Genomic DNA, 20,220 nt, shown 5'->3' on the forward strand with positions numbered 1-20,220 from the left:
GGTCTTCTGCAAGAACAGCCAGTGTTCTTAACTACTGAGCCACCTCTCCAGCCCCATAAAAAGAAATTTTATGCAAAGCTGTATCATATGAATCAGCCCAAAGAAGAGGGGCTCTGTGTGAGGTCAAATTGGGGATCTGAAGCTTCCTTGGCTCCTGGCCCAGCCCCAGCTCTCACTAACATGACAGAGCGGGGAGGCAAATAGACTCCTGGCTCTTGATGTCATTCATACACATGACGCATGGTACAGAGATTCACATCACTTGGGAATCCAGGTGATTTCCACCCTGTGTAAGTGCTACACACTCACGTGTCCATTGGCAACGTCCAGCAGATCACGCAGCCGGCAGCCCCTGCGGTGTCGGCGTTCATAGCAGATGCTGTCTTCCAAGATCACAAAGTCAGTGCCGAAGGACCTCAGCAGTGCGTGCACTTCCTCCGGGGACCTCTTTGCATATATCTGATAGACCTTCACATGAGACAAAAATGAAATGGGCATTCATGCCTCTCAACTGCCTGGGAGTTCATGGAAGATGTGAGAGAATGTTCCACGGGGTGATACTAAGTATGACCTGACACTCAAATTCCCCGCCCAGGCTACCACTGTCCTGTCAGCCACAGTCTGGAGTAGGGGAGCAGAATTTCTAACGGGATACTGTAATTACTGAATAGGAAGCGGGAGAGAATCATGCTGAACACCACATCTGGCTTCAGATACCACAAAGACTTGGATTCAGAATGTACTGTTACGAATATATTAATCATATTACAATTTAAGAATGATTAAAATGTAACTGAGCCAGTTAGACTAGCAAGGTAGCAAGGTGTGGCACAGCCTCTGTGTGTGCTGGGGGGGGGAGGGGCAGCTTCTGGCAGTGGCAGGGGAGAAAGGACTCAAGTTCACCTCAGCTCCTCCCCTGGAGCCCAGGGAACCTGCAGTATGAAGCAGCAGATTCCCAGAGGCACCCTGACCCCTTGGAGTCCACTATCATCCACCCTGAGCAAAAACACAGCACACACCAACTGCCAGTCCTCTGTTCTCGGAGAAGGTGCTGTGGGGCACAGCACAGGGCTATGAGGAGAGGTCTTGTCACCTTTGTTACCTTCATTTCTATCCTGATTCCTGACTGACATGGTCTAACGTGAGGTATTCACGGGCACAGGCCAAATGGTAAGATAACCTGATTTTACTGCCCCTAGGGTCCATCACTAGGCTCAGCTGAGGCATTCTGAGCACTCCAAGTCCTGACTAAGGAGGAACAATAGAGTCCACATAGGCCCTGAGTTTTTAGGACATCACACTTGGTCTCTCTGGTGTGGGTGTGTGAGGGGGTGGCGGCACATAAATGCCTTTCCATAGCCTGAGTGCGGCTGGCCACCTTCTGATGGAACCTTCTGTCCTACCAAACTTGGAGCTATATCTGTAACACTGGGGCCAGCTGAAAAATTCCCATCTTAGCAGGAATCCAAACTCAAGAGAATTTCCCTTAAAAGACTGGGCATCAGAGCCGGGTGTGGTGGCGCACGCCTGTAATCCCAGCACTCGAGAGACGGAGGCAGAGGCAGGTGGAACTCTGTGAGTTCAAGGTCATCTTGGTCTACAAAGTGAGTTCCAGGCCAGCTGGGGCTACAGGGAGACCCTGTCTCAAATACAAAGAAACAAAAAAACAAACAAAAAAATCCTGGGCATCTGGCTGAGCATGATGGCCTTCAATAGCAGCACTTGGGAGGCAGAGGTGGGTGGATCTCTGAGTTCAAGGTCAGCTTGGTCTACATAGTGAGCTCTAGGCCACAGGGAGACCCTGTCTCCAAAAAGCCAAAAAGCCAAAAAAAAAAAGCAGGCATTTATTTATTTTTTTAAATTGCTTTTTGACTAGTAAAATCTCACCTCAAAACAAGATGTTTTCTGCTCTTCGACTAAAAATATTAAGTGGCTGGTATGAACCAGACATGGTGGTGCAGGCCTGTAATCTCAGCACTCAGAAGGCTGAGGCAGGAGGATCACAACTTCAAGGTCAGCCTGGGCTACACTCAGACTATTTCAAAAACGAGTGAGCAGCATGGAATATTCAGAATCCTTGCTGATGAGGACTGGGGTTCCAGGCCTTCCTGCATTGTTGACTGCATACAAACTATAAAACCTAGCCATCCAAATGGCAATTCCCCATCTGCGAATTTGGATGCGCCAGTAGACACTGTGTGTATAAAGGCAGACACGTTTACTATTCGGACCTCTCTATGCATGTTTTCAAAGGCTGGGAGGCAGCCTAAATAATTAAATACAATGCACCACACCCACACAAAGTGTTGTGAAGCTTTAAAAATAGCAAGGAAAGCGCTGGGGATGACTCAGTGCTAGAGTGCTTGCCTCGAACGTGAGGCCCTGCCCATACACAGCTCTGAATGAGCTCCAAATCCAGGGTCAGGAAAACATGAGGTGAACTGCGCTAGTGCTTTTGGAAGAAAAAAAATCTCAAGGACATATGGGACTGGAGTGATGGCTCAGTGGTAAAGAACACTTGCTGATCTTTCAGAGGACCCAAATTTGGTTCCCAGCACCACATAACTGCCTGTAACTGCAGCCCAGGGGATCTGATGCCCACCTCTGGCCTCCATAGGCCCTTGCACTCATGGGCAAATTGCCACACAAGGACACACACACACACACACACACACAATTTTAAAAAAGTCATTAAAAAGAGATTATGAATGTGCATATATACATGTTTACATTTACAAAAGCCTAATACAAGGGGACGGATATGTGAGAACTTAGCAATGCTATCTGCCTCCCCAGACGGGAGTGGGGAGCAAGTATGCAGGATGACTTCCCAGGCCCTTCACTTCTATATGTTCTGAATTCTGAACTACATGGGTGTACTACTTATAAACAAAACAGCAATAACAAAACCCTCACAAATTAGAAATGGACCATGAGATGGTTTCTAAAATGTGACCAGTATGTATCTACTTCTTTTCCATCCCTTCCTATCTCAAAAGCACAAAGGGCTTTTGGCCAAACTCTCTCCTCAGCGCTCTCGCTACTTAAGGGGAACATTCGGTGGAGGCAGTCCCAGTCCGGAGTCAGGAGATGCCAGCCCCACCTAAGATGTGGCTCCCTCCTAAGCCACAGGCTAGGAGTATGTATCATGTGGCTCCCTCTCATAGACCTGCCCCCTGTGGGGCCACCTGCCCTCAGTGGGGTCCCGAGAAGCGAGCACAGGCAGAGAGAGGGCCTCACCGCTTGGGTCCGCTCTCGCAGGCTGCTGTCTTCGTAGTGTGGGTGGTTGGTTAGGGTCCTTCCCGTGCACAGCTTGACTCCGGCCAGCAGCTGCATGCTTCCAGCAAACACAGCCTTTCTTGGAGTGTTAGTGCTACAAGATTGCAGAGTCCGATTAACCCCACTGCTGAGATTCCCAAGACTGCACCAGGCCCTGGCAATCATGCTGCTACGAAAGGAGGGAGGTGTGAAGCCAGGGAGAAACAGGCCACTTGGGTTTTGATTTACAGCCAATACATTTTATGTAATAAACTCTTCTTTATTCTTTTCCTTTGAGACACCATCTCACGATATGTAGCCCAGGCTGGCCTGGAACTGGAGATCCTCCTGTCTCAGTTTCCCACGTGCCAGGGTTATAAGGTGTGTGATACTGCACTGAGTCCTATCTGTTGGGACTGTTCACTACAGCAAAGGGTGGGGAGTGGCCAGCTTTCTGATTCGAAAGGTTTACTTTTATGATAAATTGCCTTCAGAGGCAGGTAGCTAGCTCCCAGGCCACCATTTCTGTATAACCTTCTTTTTCTACTCTCCAGAAAGGCAGAGTCTAAACGAACCTAAAGGTTGCTGCTGCTTTTGGTACTAAAGGGCTGCTAAGGATGACTAAAGAAAAACACAATGAGTCACCTCCAAGGGGCTGTACTCTAAAACAGCGAAACAACAAAATCCAGTATTATGACAAATGGCTGTAAAGAAAAAAGCTCTGCAACTAAGAAAAATGAAAGCTGGAAAGAAACTTCTGAAATGGCAAAGGCCTGGGATGGGTGTTGTTTCTGACATGGAAACGTTATTTCTCTTTAGTCCTAATAGTGAAAAACATATATATATACAAAGCTTAAGGAACGCAGGGCACCCCAAGAGTATCCCCACGATCTCTCTTTCCAAAGGCTACCAAGCTCCATCTCCACCTCCCTATGGGCTGTGAGGGGCAGTGATGGAGGACCAAGGAAAGACTCCCACATCACACTTCCCTCACTCCTGGAGAGAAGGGATGGAGGGATGGATGAATGAATGTCTGGATGACTGGCTGGCTAGACAGAGAAACAAAGAGAGAGAAAGACAAAGGAAGTCTTGCTACATAGCCCAGGCTGGCCTCAAAATCACAATCCTCCTGCCTCAGCCTCTTGGATGCCAGGATTACAGGTGCACTATTATGCCTCAACAAAAAAAGAATCCCAGTAGCTGACTTAATTTCCTTCCATTCTGGGGAGACCCAGGAACTGTTACTTTACTGTAGAGAACACACATCTTACAGGGTGGTTCCTCCAAGACTTCCCCCGGCCCACTAGAAACTTTACAAGACATGTTTCTGTGTGGCAAGAAACAGACTTTGCTAAGTTATGCTAAAATGATGGAGGAAACTTGAAGGAGTCTATCTGAAAGTTTAAAAGCTGGGCAGGCTGCTCCCGGTACAGAAAGCAAGGCCTTACTAAAACCCATTCTGGCCAAGGCTGCTCTGAGCCATCTCTTCACACTCGTGCCTCCCTCCAGAATGCTCTATTTATTCCAACTCAACACCAAGACCATGGCTCAACACCAACAAAGGCCTGCGGGTGTCTGTGGGCAAGACATGCTATGCTTCAAGGGAAGACACAAAAAAATGTACTTTTAGAAAATTCGAGATTTCTTCCTAACGATGACATTCATTCACTCCTGTGTTCCGATAAGCTTCCTGAGGGAACAAAGTGGATGGCGTTACAATGTGTGCAAGGTGACATATCATCTGCACCTTCCTTTGCCCTCACTGGAGTCTAGAACACTGTTTTCAACACAGAAGTTAAGCATGAGCTTGGCTGGCTTGGCCGGCTGAGAGCATTCTGAACAAGCAGATTAGGAGCACAGAACAGACAGATGTTTGCTCTGTCCCCCAATCCCCCAATTTCCAGGGAGGCTTTGATACTTGACCCACATGGTCAGAGCCAAGAGGAGGGTTCACATGAAGACGTGCAAAGACACAGAGCTTCTTGGTGCCGGGACTTGAGGAGAGCATTTATTTCAATTCAATTCAATTCAATTCACGCTTAACACACACACCCTGGGCCTTGCATCTGCTGCTACCCTGATCTATAGTTCACCATGGCTGCTAAAGAGGGCAAATACAGACACGTGCGAATGAATGGCAGAGCCTCTGCCCAAACCTTGCAGCTGCTCTATGTTGCATGTTATTCCACTGCAATAAATCACACAATAGCGTCACACTTGAATGCTAAAGGGTGACCATCCTCTGCACCGCACAGATTAAGATCTCGCAGGCGAGGAACCTAGTTTTCATGCCTGGCAGAGCATGAGTTACAGCCAACACTATTGTGCAGGCAGGCCTGGCTGGCAGTGCCAAGCTGGGCTTCCCACATGAAGACAAATTCAGCACCTGAACTCCCAGCATTCATTCAAATCACAAGCCTGACTTAACATCAGAGTTCTGAACACGTGATCAGCACCAAGAAGTTGCCCAGAGTTGTTCACACTGTGCATTTTATAGTGATGGGGGAGACAGCCGACCACCTGTTATCTCCTCAGTAAGGACCCAGGGATCAGCCTGCTTCAATCATTACACCTCAACGGGTCAGAGTTCACAAGGGTTAAATGGTAAAAGTCCCAACTATTTGTGGGTGAGTTATAAAGTTCTTTTTTGTTATTTTGAGAGAGGGTTTTACTATGTAGCCTAGGCTAGCCTTGAATTTGGGACACTCCTGCCTCAGCATCCTAAGTAGTAGGATTGAAAGTATGTGCCAACCTAAAGGTTATTCTTTATTTTTAAATATTTATTTTATGTGTATGAGTGTTTTTGTCTGCACATATGTAAGTACAGCATGTGCATGCAATGCCCACAGAGGCCAGTACAGGGTATTGGATCCCTTGGAACTGAAGTTACAGCTGGTTGTTAGTCACTATGAGGGTGTGTTCTAGTTTGCCTTCAATTGCTGTGACAAAACACTCTGGCCAATACCAACTTCAGGAGAAAAGGGTTTATTTGGCTTACATCTCCCAGGTCACAGTTCATCAGGGAGCCCAAGGTAGGAACTCAGGGTAGGAACCTGGAAGCAGGAGCTGGAGCACAGGCCAAGGAGGAATGCTGCTTACTGGCTGGCTCCCCTGGCCTGTGCTCAGCCTGCTTTCTTATACAATACAAAACAACCCAACCAGGGGTGGCACCACCCACAATCTGCTGGGCCCTCCCACATCACTCAAAATTCAAAATACCCCACAGACATGGCAAGAGGCCAGTCCAATGGAGGCAATTCCCCAGATGAGGCTCCCTCTACAGTGTGTCATGTGTCAAGTTGACAAGGAAAGCTATCCAGCACAGGGTGATCGGAACTGAACCCAGGTCGTCTGTAAGAGCAGCCAGTGCTCTTAACCACTGAGCCAGCTCTCAAGCCTTCTACTTTCCTTTGAATCAAATTTCCTTGATATTTTGCTATCTATGTGTGCTTTTATTTCATTCTTGAGTAATATGTCAAGAACTTGGAAACATGTGGCCTGAACCCTGACCAACACTAAACCCACTGCTGAGCCTAGATAATGTAGGCTACTCCACTGCTACTTTAGAAGAATCTATGTCTACCAATAAAGAAACAGCAAAACAATAATTAGGTGGAATAAAAAAAAAATCACATTTAAAAATTTTTTTATTTTACGTGTATGCGTGTTCTGCCTACATGTATGTAAAGTGTACCCATGTATATAATGCCTGTGGAGGCCAGAGGAGGGCGTCAGATCCGCTGGAACTGGAGATATGGGCAGTTATTAGCTGCCATGTGGGTGCTGGGAACAGAATCCAGGTTCTCTGCAAGAGCAACCAGTACTCTAACCACTGAGCTATCTCTTTAGACCCCTTAATATTTTTCAAGATCACATTTACTGTACTTCATTTTCTGTGGTGTGGCAAAGAGAAAAGGGATCTTTTGTCCTTAACTCTTTTTATTTTTATTATTTTTATTTTACGTGTATGAATCTAATGCCTGCATGTAGGTAGGTGCACCCATGTCATGCAATGCTCGAGGTCAGAAGAGGACATCCAGTTCCCTGGAACTGGAGTTATGGATGGTTGTCAGTCACCATGTGGGTGCTGGGAATTGAACCCAGGTCCTCTGTAAGAGCAGCCAGTGCTCCTAATCGCTGAGCAATCTCTCCAGCCCCCTGTCCTTAACTTAAATCCTGCACCCTGGCAGACCTGAGGTGAAGCAGTTTTCCTTCAAGGATGTCATACCTGATATCATATGGCCTTTTATTAGAGACCGCAGACACACTCAACCACTGGATGACACTTCTCCATGACAGAAAAACAAAGCAATTTTTACAAATCAATGATGTACAAAATAAAGGGATGATTTGTGTTTATAGCTCTCTGTCAAGCTCTGTAGCAGGCCGCCCAAACTGCAGACAATTTGCTCTGTAAGAAATGTTACTAGATAGAGACAAGGACCCACAGGTCAAACAGATTCACATCATATCATTTAAACTGGCATTTCGGGAAGACCTGATGGCATTTGAAAGACTTTCTCTCATTCAGTCTCGAAGCTCTAAGCTTGAAGTTAGTTACTGTTGCACTGACAGGTACACTGGGCACTGCGATGAGACCGTCTGCACACTCGGCTCACCTTCACTTCAAAGTTTGCAGAGCTATGCAAATACCAAAAACGATTCATTACATTTAAAAGAGGTTCAAAGGCATTTCAAACCGGAACTTAGACTGCACTGTCTTGAAAACATACAGTGAATCCTTCTACTTTGGTTAAATGTAATATTTATTCATGGTTTTCCATGTTTTTCAGCTCCCTTGAGACCACAGTACATATGCAGGCTTCATTACTGCAAAGAGACTATTTCTAGTGAAAATCTCCCAAAGCCAAGTAGTTAAAAATGTCATCCGCAAAACACTCAGATCTACAGATCTGTCTTAACTACTTAAGAAAATGTTTGGGAAGAACAACGAGGCACTTGGGAACAGAGGCATGTGGTGGGGTCCGGCCGGCTGCCTCACTCCCTCAACGTGCTTTCTCACCACAGCTAAAGCCTCTGAAAGCCTCCTTGGCTTTTGCTGAAAGAGGCATCAGAAGGCAAGAGGACCCGGGATTATCATCTCTGTATCTAGGAAACATTATCAGCAAGGAGGGCACATCTCAACGTTCACGTTTACATCTGCTGTAAAGTGAGGTGCACAGCACCTGGGCACATGGTAGGTAGCAGGCAGCCAGGTAACTGCACAGAGCTCAGAGGTGGGGGTTGGGGGTTGTGGGGTGGCCACAACTTCCTAGCTCTCACAGGGCACTGGGAGGTGGCTGGGGCCATAAACATCCTGGGGCCTGACTTCCATAAAACATCCTTGCAGGAAATATCATTAATTAAAATCTGCTGGGTGTTGAGGTACGAGGCTGGGGCTACAGAGCAAGACTGTATGGAAGAGAGGGAGGGAGGGAGGAGGGAGGGAGGGAATGGGGGAAGGGAGAAACAAATGGTCCATGCCTGTAATCCTAGCACTTGGAGGTAGAGGCAGGAAGATCAGGAGTTCAAGGTTGTCCTTGGCTACATAGTGAGTTGGAGACTCACCCGGCCTGCATGAGATGTTGTCTCAGAAAAATAAAAGTTAAGGCCTGAAAGATGGATCAGAGGTTAAGAGCACTGGATGCAGCCTAGTCTACATAGCAAGTTCCAGTGTGAGAGAGAGAGTGTGTGTGTGTGTGTGTGTGTGTGTGTGTGTGTATGAGAGAGAGAGAGAGAGAGAGAGAGAGAGAGAGAGAGATTGATTGATTTGCCCCTGGTTGTGAGGTGTTATGTTATACTGCATGATTACTGTATTGTTTCTTTGGTACTGGAGACTGAACCCAGGGCTTCAGGCATGCCAGGCAAGTGTTCTACCACTCATCCACCCCAGCACTCTACTTTTTGAGAAGGTCTCATGACATTGCCCAGGCTGCCCATGGACTCAGTTTGTAGACCAGGGAGCCCTGAACTTTTGATCCTGTCTTCTAAGTAGATGGAATTACAAGCCTGTGTCCTCTAGGCTTATAAACTTAAATGTCCATTCTTCTAGGAAACTAAAGGTAGGAGCATAAAGGACTCTTAAAACCTTTATGCCACACCTGGTAAGCTTCTGTAACTGTAAAGCTGAGTGAGAAGAATGTGGAGAACAGACTGAAGGTGGCAGAGCCCAAAGGCAGGCCTACTGACTCTGATGCAGCAGCTGTAATGGATGGCCACCAGTGCTCACGTGTAACCCAGTGTCCTATGTGTGCACAGCAGTTAACTGTACTAACTTCAGAGGTGAAAAACTAACATGACACTTTTAATGTTTCCACAGAATCCCTTTGGTGTGGCCCCTTTCATAAGTATTACCATAAAACAGGGTCCTTACAATCCTTGAGGGTATCTCTTTAACCCCCAGAAAATGGGGCTTCTTTAAAAGACAGGACAGGGGCTGGAGAGACGGCTCAGTGGTTAAGAGCACTGGCTACTCTTGCAGAGGACCTGGGTCAGTTTCCAGTATCCACATGGAGGCTAACAATCATCTGTAACTCCAGTTCCAGGGAATCCAATGCCCTCTTCTGGACTCTCCTGGCGTTGCACACACAATGCACTTAATTTTTGCAGGCAAAACACTCTTACATGTAAAATAAAAATAAAATGAATTTTAAAAGTTGGAACAGGTTGGAAAGATGGCTCAGTGGTTAAGAGCACTAGCTGCTCTTGTGGAGGTTGGATTCCCAGCACCCACATGGCAGCTCACAACTGTCCATCACTCCAGTTTCAGTGGATTCAGTGCCCTCTTCTGATCTCTGTGGGCACTGCATGACACAAGTCCACTTACACACATGCAGGTAATACATTCATATGCATTTAAAAAAAAATACCAAAAAGCATTCTCCGCCCCTTTTGAGACAGTCAGGTTGGTACTGAAACTCATGGGAGAATGAGCACACACGAGGACAGAAAAACACGAAGGAAAGCACAAGGCAGCACTAAGTCTACATCAAAACATCATAATGGGACTGGATACAGCTCAGTGGCAGAGCACTTACTAAGCACGCAGGAGGCTATGGGTTTGATCCCTAGCACTTCACATCACAAACAAACGAACAACCCTCAAACAAACCACCACGGCAGTACACTCACTCATACACATAAAAATAATAAATTTTTTTTAAAGTTGGAACAGTCACTAACTCCCACAGAGGGGAAGGCCTCAGAATACGAGGGAAGCCCAGGCCTCCAATGGCAGCTGTATGGCTTCGGCGCTCGGCAGTGAGGCCCATGCAGGTATATGACTCCCATGGAGTAGAGCCTGGGTGACAGGTAAACCTCTCCACACTGCAGGAGAATCTTCTTGTGCCAGCAGAGAGGGCCTCCTGATGCGTCCCCGGGAACTTCTGCACGTCCTTCCTGGGACAGCCACCCTGTACAGGTGTGTCTTCCCCAGCCAGCAGACGCCACAGGACTTCACTGAGAACGCGGCATCTGAGGGTGCTCACTTGGAGAACAAAGCCGTTCTCCCTCAGCGACAGGGCTGGGGCCCTGGCTGCAGCTTCTTCTCCAGGTCAGCTCACATACATCCTGTGACTAACTCCCACAGAGAAGTCAAAGCTGGAGGTCACGTTTTCGGTTTCAAAGACAGAGGAATCAGAAAAGGTTCACAGACTGTTAAAGGGTGGGCGGCAAAGGCCGAAGTTCAGCGACTCCACAGGGTGAGACATGAAGCTCAAAGTCCAAGGCCTGCTTGGTCTACAATGTGAATTCAAGGCCAGCCTGGGCAACTCTGTGAAGCCCTATCTCAGAATAAAAAGTAGAAAGAGGGCTGGGAACGGGACTCAGTGGTAGAGGGTCTCAAGAAGCCCCAGGTCCAATCACTAGTACTAAAAAAGGAGAAAAGAATATTAAATGTATTCCTGCGCAGTTAAAATCAAAGCTCACGAACCACAGCTGATTTGAATGTTGATTTAAACAAACATATTTTGTGTCTAAATAGACCCTACTTTGGCACACACTCATCCTCACTTAAGCTTAATTTACAAACATGCCAAGCAGCTATTTTTACAAAAACGGTAATTCAGATTTGAAGGACTTTAGGAGAAAACAGGCAAGATTAGACCACAATGGAGCCAAATTTTTATAGAACAATATGAATCTTCCACTTACTGGGAATTAAAGAAAAACAACCCCAAACACCACCCAAAATCCCCAAGCCATCAAGTCAAAGCAGTATGTAGCAAAGGCACTGATGAGGAGAGGCCCTGCCGGTGAAGGGGACTCTAAGAAGCAAGGACCACCCCCAACAGGGGACAACAGACCAACGCTGTCTTCTTTAGACCGTGAACAGCATCTCATCCAACTTCGCAGATCCACAAATGTTACTTTACATAATATTCTGAGGAAAAGCTTGAAAATAAAGGCATTATGGATAATGACATTAAGTCTGAGACAGCCAGAGATATCCCTGGGTTCCACTACAGTTATCTTGGTTCTATGATTAACTCTGGAAAGGCGGGGAGCACAGGAGATGTTAATGATGCCCAGGGAGAAGAGGTGGTATGGCATCTACAGGATGCTCCCAGAAAGAATCATCCCACAACACTGCCTTCAAAGGGGGACCCTGGAAACAGAGGACCAGCCTTACCTTCAGATGCATGTGCTGTAAACCTCCAACTGGTTAGTCCATGCAAAAGTAATTAGCTTTCCTTTATACAAATAACCATCCTTTCCTATATATAATAAACACTGAAAGAATTATTTACTCCACAATTATCTGCCATGATTTAAAGTTAATAAAGACTCACCACATCTAGTCAAACCCAGTCTGACACTAGGACCAAAACCACGCACACACACACACACACACATATTTTAGACATAAATCTCTATAAAATCCATGTCCTGCACTCAGGAGACCTAAGCTATCAAGCATTTAGCATCTCTTAGGTCACAGCAGCACCGTGTTCAGTACTGGTTAATAAGCACCAGTCATGGCAGGTACCAATGCGGCTGCAGAGTGCAGATGCGTTCGGGTGTGCCTTGTGGCCTCACCTGTGCATCACACACACTGCCACTTCTAGAGTGGGAAGTGCAGCTCTATGGAGCACAGGCATGTTGCTCCATGTAGAGAAGTTAGTTTTTGCCACCGTGATTCAGGTTTTGTGAACAAAGCTTACTGTAAGGCTGAGGGATGAGGCGCAGCAACAACGTGCAGAAACTAAGAGCTCACACAATGCTAGGGCATTCACAAGTTCCAGCTCTGTATTTTAAATTTTCTCTAAGCCAGAACGTGGACAGTGTGGGGAGCTGTGGGGAAACCTGAAGCGAGCTTCCCGACCCTAATTGGCTGCAGTCTGTGCAATCGTTTGAGAACAAGCAAAGAATACCTTCAAATGCATCAGCATCAACAGCGAACGTGAACGGGATTCAGGTGAAAACAGCAAAGATAGAAAAGTCAGCAAGACACAGAAACTGACTTCCAACACAGCTACGAAAAACAGGTATTTTTAAGATCTTAGTTTTAATTATGTATATGCATGTTGTGTGTCCGTGCAGCTGAGTACAGTGCCTGTAGAGACCAAAAGAGCATCGGGTCCCCTAGCGCTGGCTGTGAGCTGAGAATTGAACTCGAGTCCTTGAGAAGAGCAGTACCCACCCTTAACCACTGAGCCATCCTGCTGTAGCCCCAAGAATAAGTAAAATCTTATTTCCATTTCTATCACTGTTGGAAGTTTATTTCATGATCTAGTTTCCTTCCAAATGGCAATTTTCCTTTCTTCAGGGCACATAGTTGGGAGAAAACTTCTTTTCCTTTTTTCCTTTTGAGACAGGGTCTTACTATTCATTCATTCACGTCTGGTCTCAAATTCATGATCCTCCTGCTTATGACTCCAAAAGCATCACAGCTGAGTTATATAACCACCCATATGTCCTTGAGACATAGGCTGTTTAACCTAGACCAGTACAGGAGGGAGCAGTCCCTAATGGAATGGCTTGTGCAAGGTCATCACCAGTGGAGATTCCCATGATTAGCAGGGGCTGGAGGACCATAGAAGAGGAACAGGCATTACTGAGAGAACCAGGTATAAGGAAAGTAATATATGATGCCCAGTTTGCTGGGTCAGATAGGACTGGGGTCACCAGAGATATGAAAAAAAGCTTAATTCAACAGGGACCTCAAGAATGGTATGGAGCTTTAATGGTTTTACTAAGTCCCTTAATGGGACAGGATCTTTGTAAAGTAAGAGAGGCTTTGGCAGAACTAAGTGACTCCAGCGTGTAAGACACGTAGAACAATCTACAAAAGACATAGAAAAGACAAGGCAGAAAAAGAAGTCCATTTGGGTTACTCGAAAACAAATGTGGCAAGATTTATGTTGAGCCCAAGTTCCTAAAGAAAACATTGACAACAAAAACCAAATTCTGTACTAAGGAGTTTCAGGAAGGCTTTAAAACCTAAGGAACAGTTCACAAAAGACACAAAAGACATACAAGGGATAAAACCTGTCCAGGGGAGGTTAAGGAACCCCGAAGATTAAACAAGGTGCATTTCTCACCTGAGAAAGGCTATCCTAGGGGCGGAGACAGTTTTTCCTGCCAGGCCCCCCGCCTCCCCATCAATGTAGAGATGGTGGATATGGCTACAGCCAGGAGGCAGACCCAGGGCCTGCCTGACTGGGGGAACAAACAGGTACAGCAGGGACAAGAGGGACTCTCTGCCTCCTTAGCCAGGTACTGGGTCAGGCAGCCTGAGTTTATCAAGGATAAAAAGATACAAAGAGACTCCATGTAAAATCCCCAGAATGCGGAATGACTCCAAAGGGATAACTAAAGATAGTAAAGAACTAACCAAGGTAACGCCTCTTATCCATGCTAGGGTACCCAACAGAGATCTACTGAGAAAACAATACAAATGGGTAAATCCTTTCCACTCCCATATGCCTATTTAATGTGTATGAGCATTTTGCCTACATATATGTTAAGTGCACCATGTACATGCAATGCCTGCAGAGCCCAGAAGTTAATATAAACACTGGTGCAATGGAAAAGAATGGAAGTCGGACTCTCCATGAAAATCTGATATATCTGACTCTGTCATTTACACAACTGGTCAACCTACATTGCTTAAGGTTATGCAGATACAAAAGCAACAGTCTGATCTACCCTTTATCTAATGGAACATCAGTCTAATTTCATTAAGTAAACCTTTTTTAAAATTTATTTTTATTTTATGAGTGTTTTGCCTGCGTGGATGTAAGTGCATCCATGTCATGCAGTGCACACAGAGGTCACAAGAAGGCGTCAGATCTTCTGGAACTGGAGTTACAAATGGCTGTTAGCCATCATGTGAACCAAACCCTAGTACTCTGGAAGAGCAGTCAGTACTCCTAACTGCTGAGCCATCTCTCTAGCTCCCATCCATTAAATCGTAATTATAGGCATGTGCTACCACAGCCAAGCAGAATATTTAAGTGGAAGAACTATTTCAAATATAGGCTTTAAAGAGAGGTTTATAAAGATGGATGTTTCTTCACAATTAGATTTAGAAAACAAACCAACCTCCCCCAAACAACCGAGGTCTACAAAGACACTCAAAGTGTTAAAGTTAAAAAAAAAATCCATCTTACTTAATCCAGTTCATCAGCTCCACTGTATCTGGGTCGTAAAATTCTTTCAACTCAGAGAGCTCATCCATCATTCCCGGCCAGGACTGAAACAAAAATCAAGACAAAAACAAAATCTAGTTCTGTGACTGTCACTAAGATTAAATGTGCACGCGCACGTGTGTGTGTGTGTGTGTGAGAGAGAGAGAGAGAGAGAGAGAGAGAGAGAGAGAGAGAGAGACTGCACACTATCCTGGAGCCAACGCAGCTGGGACCCAGAACAGTTCACCTTGGCACCAGCTGAGGCCCACCAAGAGGTTTCCGGAATCATCCTGGCTGAAGTTAATTAGGGCCAGAGGTGCTGTCAGCTTTTAACGATGGGCTGTTATGTTGCTCTAATAAAAACGCAACTGCACATGGTACTAAGATCTAGTAGAAGGTTATTTTGAGATGACAGGAATACCAATCACCAGAGCTTATCAGAGACATGAGATTGACTAACATCATGTGATCTGCCCTTAAGAACGGACATATCCACAGCAGACAATACCTGTTCAAAGCTGCAAAAGCATTTCAATAGAGTCTCATCTTGCCATATGATAGCCCACAAGATGGATGATATCCTGGAAACATCACCAGATTTAGTTTTCAGTCTGGAAACTGTGGCTCAAAGGAGACTGGCTCAGTCAGGGCCTCAAGTGGCAGAGAGCCTCCAAATCTACCCCAGGACTAGCACCCTTCTTACCACCTGTCATGATTATACTAGAATTGGGGTCAAATGGTTCCATGCATATTGGTATAAATGCTGATGCAACAGGAAAGCATGGTTGGAAGTTGGACTCTCCAGGAAAGTCAATGTATCTGATTGTTACTTATACCACTGGTCAACCTAAGATACTTAGAGTTATGCAGACACAACGCAAAACCAACAGTCTGATCTACCCCTTATCTAATGGAACATCAGTCAACTAAATCTTAATTGTAGCAGATGATGGTAGACTAAATACCATCACCCCATTAAACTGTGTGCATACACCACACATACATACACATATACCACACATACACATACCTACATATCCCCATAGGCACATACACACCATGCATATAATACACACACACACACGTACCCACATAGGCACACACACAATCATGCATACACTACACAATACCTTCCAAATATGCACACATGCACACGCATGCACACACACACACACGCAGTAGACAGGACTGTCTTGTTCACACAGCTCTTGGGGTGACGGCGAAACAATGATGTGTCCATCTGGGATCATGGGGTTTTAGCCTCACAGCCCAGGTGTAAAGGTAAAGTCACAAATTCTTCTCTAAACATTTCCCTTATTGCTTGTTTCTTTCTAGATACTTTTATAAAGATTCATTTATTTACATAAAAGCAATAAATTTCCTAGAATTGTACTGGACCGCTGCCTATAATGGTAACTGCTCTGACTGGACAGTGACTATCAAAGACACTCTTTCAAACCTAAGACTTTGGAGCTACAAAATCTTATATGGAAATAGAAGCAAGTCCAAAGGCCGAGCTGCTAAGCTGATTCTCTGGACCTCCGGCCAAATCAGGGTCTAGGATCTTCTACACAGTAGTCTCAAGACCAGTGCTCCAACTTAAATGTTTTGTTTTTGGTTTAAGAGAGGGTAAGGGTTCAACTGGATTAAATCCAGTGCTATTTGCCCAGGTGATAATTTAAGGCCTTTAAATCTCAAAGATGTAACAAAAACTCACCAAGTGGCACATCTGATCAATAACCAGTGTCTCTAAGTGGGAGCGCTTCATAAGAAAGTCAAAGGGAATATGAAAATTGCCATTACTTCCTAATTCACAGTGTCTTCAGTTTGAGGAAGAAAGGTTAATCTTATTTTAAGTTGTCTTTTTTTCTGAGACATGAGTGTCCCTTTGCAAGCTCAGGCTGGCTTTGAACTCTTGATCCTTCCAGCTCAGCCTCTACAGTGCTTGAAATTACTACTGTGTATGTGCCAGCACATCCTGCCGCCAAAGCCTAACCTTACACCGAGCTCATTACATGTGTCCAATTCTCTTAAGAAGACAAACATCTAGCAAAACAGAGATTAAAGCTGGTTATATTTTAAAACGTCTTCCTCTACACAAACCAGGCAACAGGAGAAAATTTTCTACTTTTCAAAATAAATCTGAAAACATTTTCAGAATTCGCTTCAGCTAAAGAGCAACAATCAAAGTCAAAGTTCTGCTATAGCGCTTTTACCTGTTAGAAACTGTCCGGGAAACACACTGGTTTTCCTCTAACTGCCAACTCAACAAGACGTGAGGAGGCCTTTACCGGTGTCACAAACCCCTCTTTTTGCCACACTGTAAGCGAAATACTTTGAGTAGAATCAAGTGTCCTGCTAATGTGACTAACAAGAAGGGGGACCAGTCTTACCTTATAGCATAGATACAGCAGTATTAATATCGGCACCGAGTAGCGCACCACACAGGTCTGCGAAAGACAAACTATTTAGATTATGAGTATTTGAGCACTTTTGCCTTAGTTTTGCTTTGTAAGTGCATGGCTTTCTAAGACCACAAAAGACCACAACAGAACAGGATTAAGCCCGGCTTATATTTTTTAAAATTATCTTTTCATATTGTTATTAACCAAGTTAGTTCTTGGACAGTTTCATGTGTGTAGAATGTGTTCTAGTTTCTCTGTTGCCACAGTCCCTCATCTCCCACCCCATCGACCCCTTTTCCTTACCTGCCCCTTTCTTAGATTTATGACTTTTGGTTTTGTTTTGTGACATACTTAGTTTAACCAAAGCCATCTCTGTGACTGTGGGATTGGGACTGTTCACTGGAGGCTGGTAGTTAATTGCATTTTTTTACGCACTTATGTTTCCACATGTTAAAATGTTCACCATACAGAATGTAAAAATGCAATAAAGAGCACAAAAAGGGAAACTAAAATTCACCAGGAGTTTCATTGTTCAGAATTAGAACTATTATTATTACAAGGCATTTTCCTAAAACTAAATAATCAACAGTATAATAGTGCTAACAGCCTATGAATTGGAGTGTTCTGTGCTCTTAGGTTCATTGGTGGAGACATGGTAGAAGCAACAGACAGCTCACCACTGACTCAAAGTCTTGTTAGTTCAGCTATCTCATGTACTAGAGACTTATGCTCCACTAAATTCTTTTAAGTTTATTTTTTCTTATTTTTTTTTTTTATCTTTTTGAGACAAGGTCTTCCTGTAGCCCCAGCTGTCCTGGAACTCACTATGTGGACCAGGCTTGGCCTTGAACTCACAGAGATCCGCCTGCCTCTGCCTCCCGAGGGCTGGGATTAAAGGCGTGCGCCACACTTAAATTTATTTTGTGTCTGAGTGTTTTGCCTGCATGTATCTAAGTGTACTATGTTGTGCAATGCCCACAGAGGCCAGAAGAGGGCGTCAAATCCCTTGGAACTGGAGTTATGGCAGTTGTTAGCCTCCATGTGGATGCTGGGAACCAAGCCCAGGTCCTCTGTGAGATCAGCCCATGTCTCAAAAAAGACCCCCCCTCAAAAAAAAATTAAACTTAAAAACAATTCATTATCAAAGCTCAGCCTATCAGTGATTTCAAGCTTCAGATTTTGTGTCCATTTTATCTAACACAGGGGCAAGTACCGAAGCACTTCAAATAAGGAAAACTAGTATGTTAGAGACACTACACGTGGCGGCACTGACCCTCTTTGGGTTATAAAGATGAACCAGCTTCAGGAGTGACTCCCAGATCTCAGGGCTGCATAAGCCGAAGGATGCAAACACACACATGTGTGAGGTCCACAGGTATTTCATTCTGAAACAGCAAAGATGGGGAAGTCAGTGGTGCAGGGTGTGCGAGGTTACCTCACACACTGTGACAGTACATCTCATTAACCTATGCAGACCCCATCACCAAAGGGTTAATTATCAATTTCATGGTTTGTGGGAGTTACCATGTAAGTAAAACACTGGAGAATGTTCGCAACCAAGAAAAAAGAACTAGTATTTTGAGATTAGAAACACCTGGGAAGGAGGGAACCTCAACTGAGGAATTTCTTCCATCTAACTGGCCTGTGGCCATGTCTGTGAGGCATTTTCTTTGATTTGCTAACTGATGTAGGAGGGCACAGCCCACTGTGGGCGGTGCCATCTCTGGGCAGGTTGTTCTGTATTGTATAAGAAAGCAGGTTGAGCACCGGCCAGAGGAACAAGTCAGTAAGCAGCATGCCTCCATGGCCTGTGCTTCAGCTCCTGCTCCAGGTTCCTGCCTTGCTTGAATTCCTGCCTTGGCTTGCCTCAGTGATGACTATGATATGGAGCTGGAAGATAAAATAAACCCTTTCGCCGAAAGTTGCTTTTGGTCACGATGTTTTATCACAGCAACAAGCAATCAAACTAGAACATTTTTCACAGAGGGAGAGAAGACACAAGGACAGTCTTCAGAGAATATAATAATTAAGGAAAATGATTGACAGTTTTCAAATCATACTGCTAGGTAACACCAAAGAAAGAGTAGTCAAATCAAATCAAAGAAATCAGACAGGACAGAAATACCTCATTGTACTCAAAGCCAGGAAACCAAACAGGATGGTGTGGATTAAGTTGTAAGCAGTTTCTGGTTTCAAGTCAACTGTGCACATTCTCATTTTACCCACGGGCTGTGAACTTGTAGAATCACTGAAAACAAACACATAAAATTAAAGCTGGATGCATGACATAAACTGAGCTAAATCTTGTTATTTCCTCTTCAATGAAGTGAGTTAGCCTTGGTCAAAAGGGTCATAATATGAATGCATTTCCAATTAAATAACTAAAATTTCATGGAAGATTTTAATTTAAGTAAAAATGTAAAAGAATTTGATCTTTAACAGAGAATAGCAAAAAACAAATCCTTTGGCAATTCCTGAAACGGGATGAGACCTTTCGAGATGTTTTACTGAGTTTCTATCAGTATTTTACAGATTTTTACTAATGAGCAAAAGTAAAAATGTATCCATAAGCTTGGAATTCAGTTTATAAACTAATGGTCATTTAACCTACCAATACCTCATTATTTGTGTCTAACAGATTAATTTTTATTAGTAAACCCAGTAAAAGGGTGCTCCATTGGCACAATCATTATGAACAGTAGTTACACAACCAGTAAAATGAACACTAATTCTCAGTATCATCTGTGTTCTTTTTTTGGTTTGGGGCAGGGTCTCATGTAGCTCAGGCTGGCCTACAAATGGCAATCCTTCTGCCACAGCCTCCTGGGTGCTAGGATTATAGGTGTGCACCCCCAGGTCCAGTAAACATTTTTTTTAGATAGTTTGTTTTTCTTTAATATGAATCCAAAGCATAGGCACTGTGTTTC

General features: G+C 44.7%; 1 protein-coding gene across 9 annotated transcripts in view; it reads right to left on the bottom strand.

The window, feature by feature from the left end:
- The window catches only part of Dpy19l3 (dpy-19 like C-mannosyltransferase 3), a 94,380-nt gene that overhangs the window by 5,630 nt on the left and 68,530 nt on the right, over positions 1–20,220 (bottom strand). For 7 of the 9 annotated variants that reach the window (XM_029567916.1, XM_029567920.1, XM_029567921.1 and 4 more), the window contains 6 exons: positions 19,419–19,541; positions 18,567–18,678; positions 17,282–17,338; positions 14,871–14,953; positions 3,241–3,448; positions 310–468 (listed from right to left, as the gene is read on the bottom strand). In XM_029567916.1, coding sequence (XP_029423776.1) covers positions 310–468; positions 3,241–3,448; positions 14,871–14,953; positions 17,282–17,338; positions 18,567–18,678; positions 19,419–19,541 — 742 coding nt within the window. Of the gene's footprint in view, positions 1–309; positions 469–3,240; positions 3,449–12,138; positions 12,731–14,870; positions 14,954–17,281; positions 17,339–18,566; positions 18,679–19,418; positions 19,542–20,220 lie in introns of those variants that run through there. The other 2 variants (XM_008842045.3, XM_029567938.1) reach the window with 2 other exon arrangements.

This window comes from Nannospalax galili, unplaced genomic scaffold (assembly GCF_000622305.1).
Source record: "Nannospalax galili isolate Female #2095 unplaced genomic scaffold, S.galili_v1.0 scaffold931, whole genome shotgun sequence".
In the NCBI taxonomy this organism is placed as follows: domain Eukaryota; kingdom Metazoa; phylum Chordata; class Mammalia; order Rodentia; family Spalacidae; genus Nannospalax; species Nannospalax galili.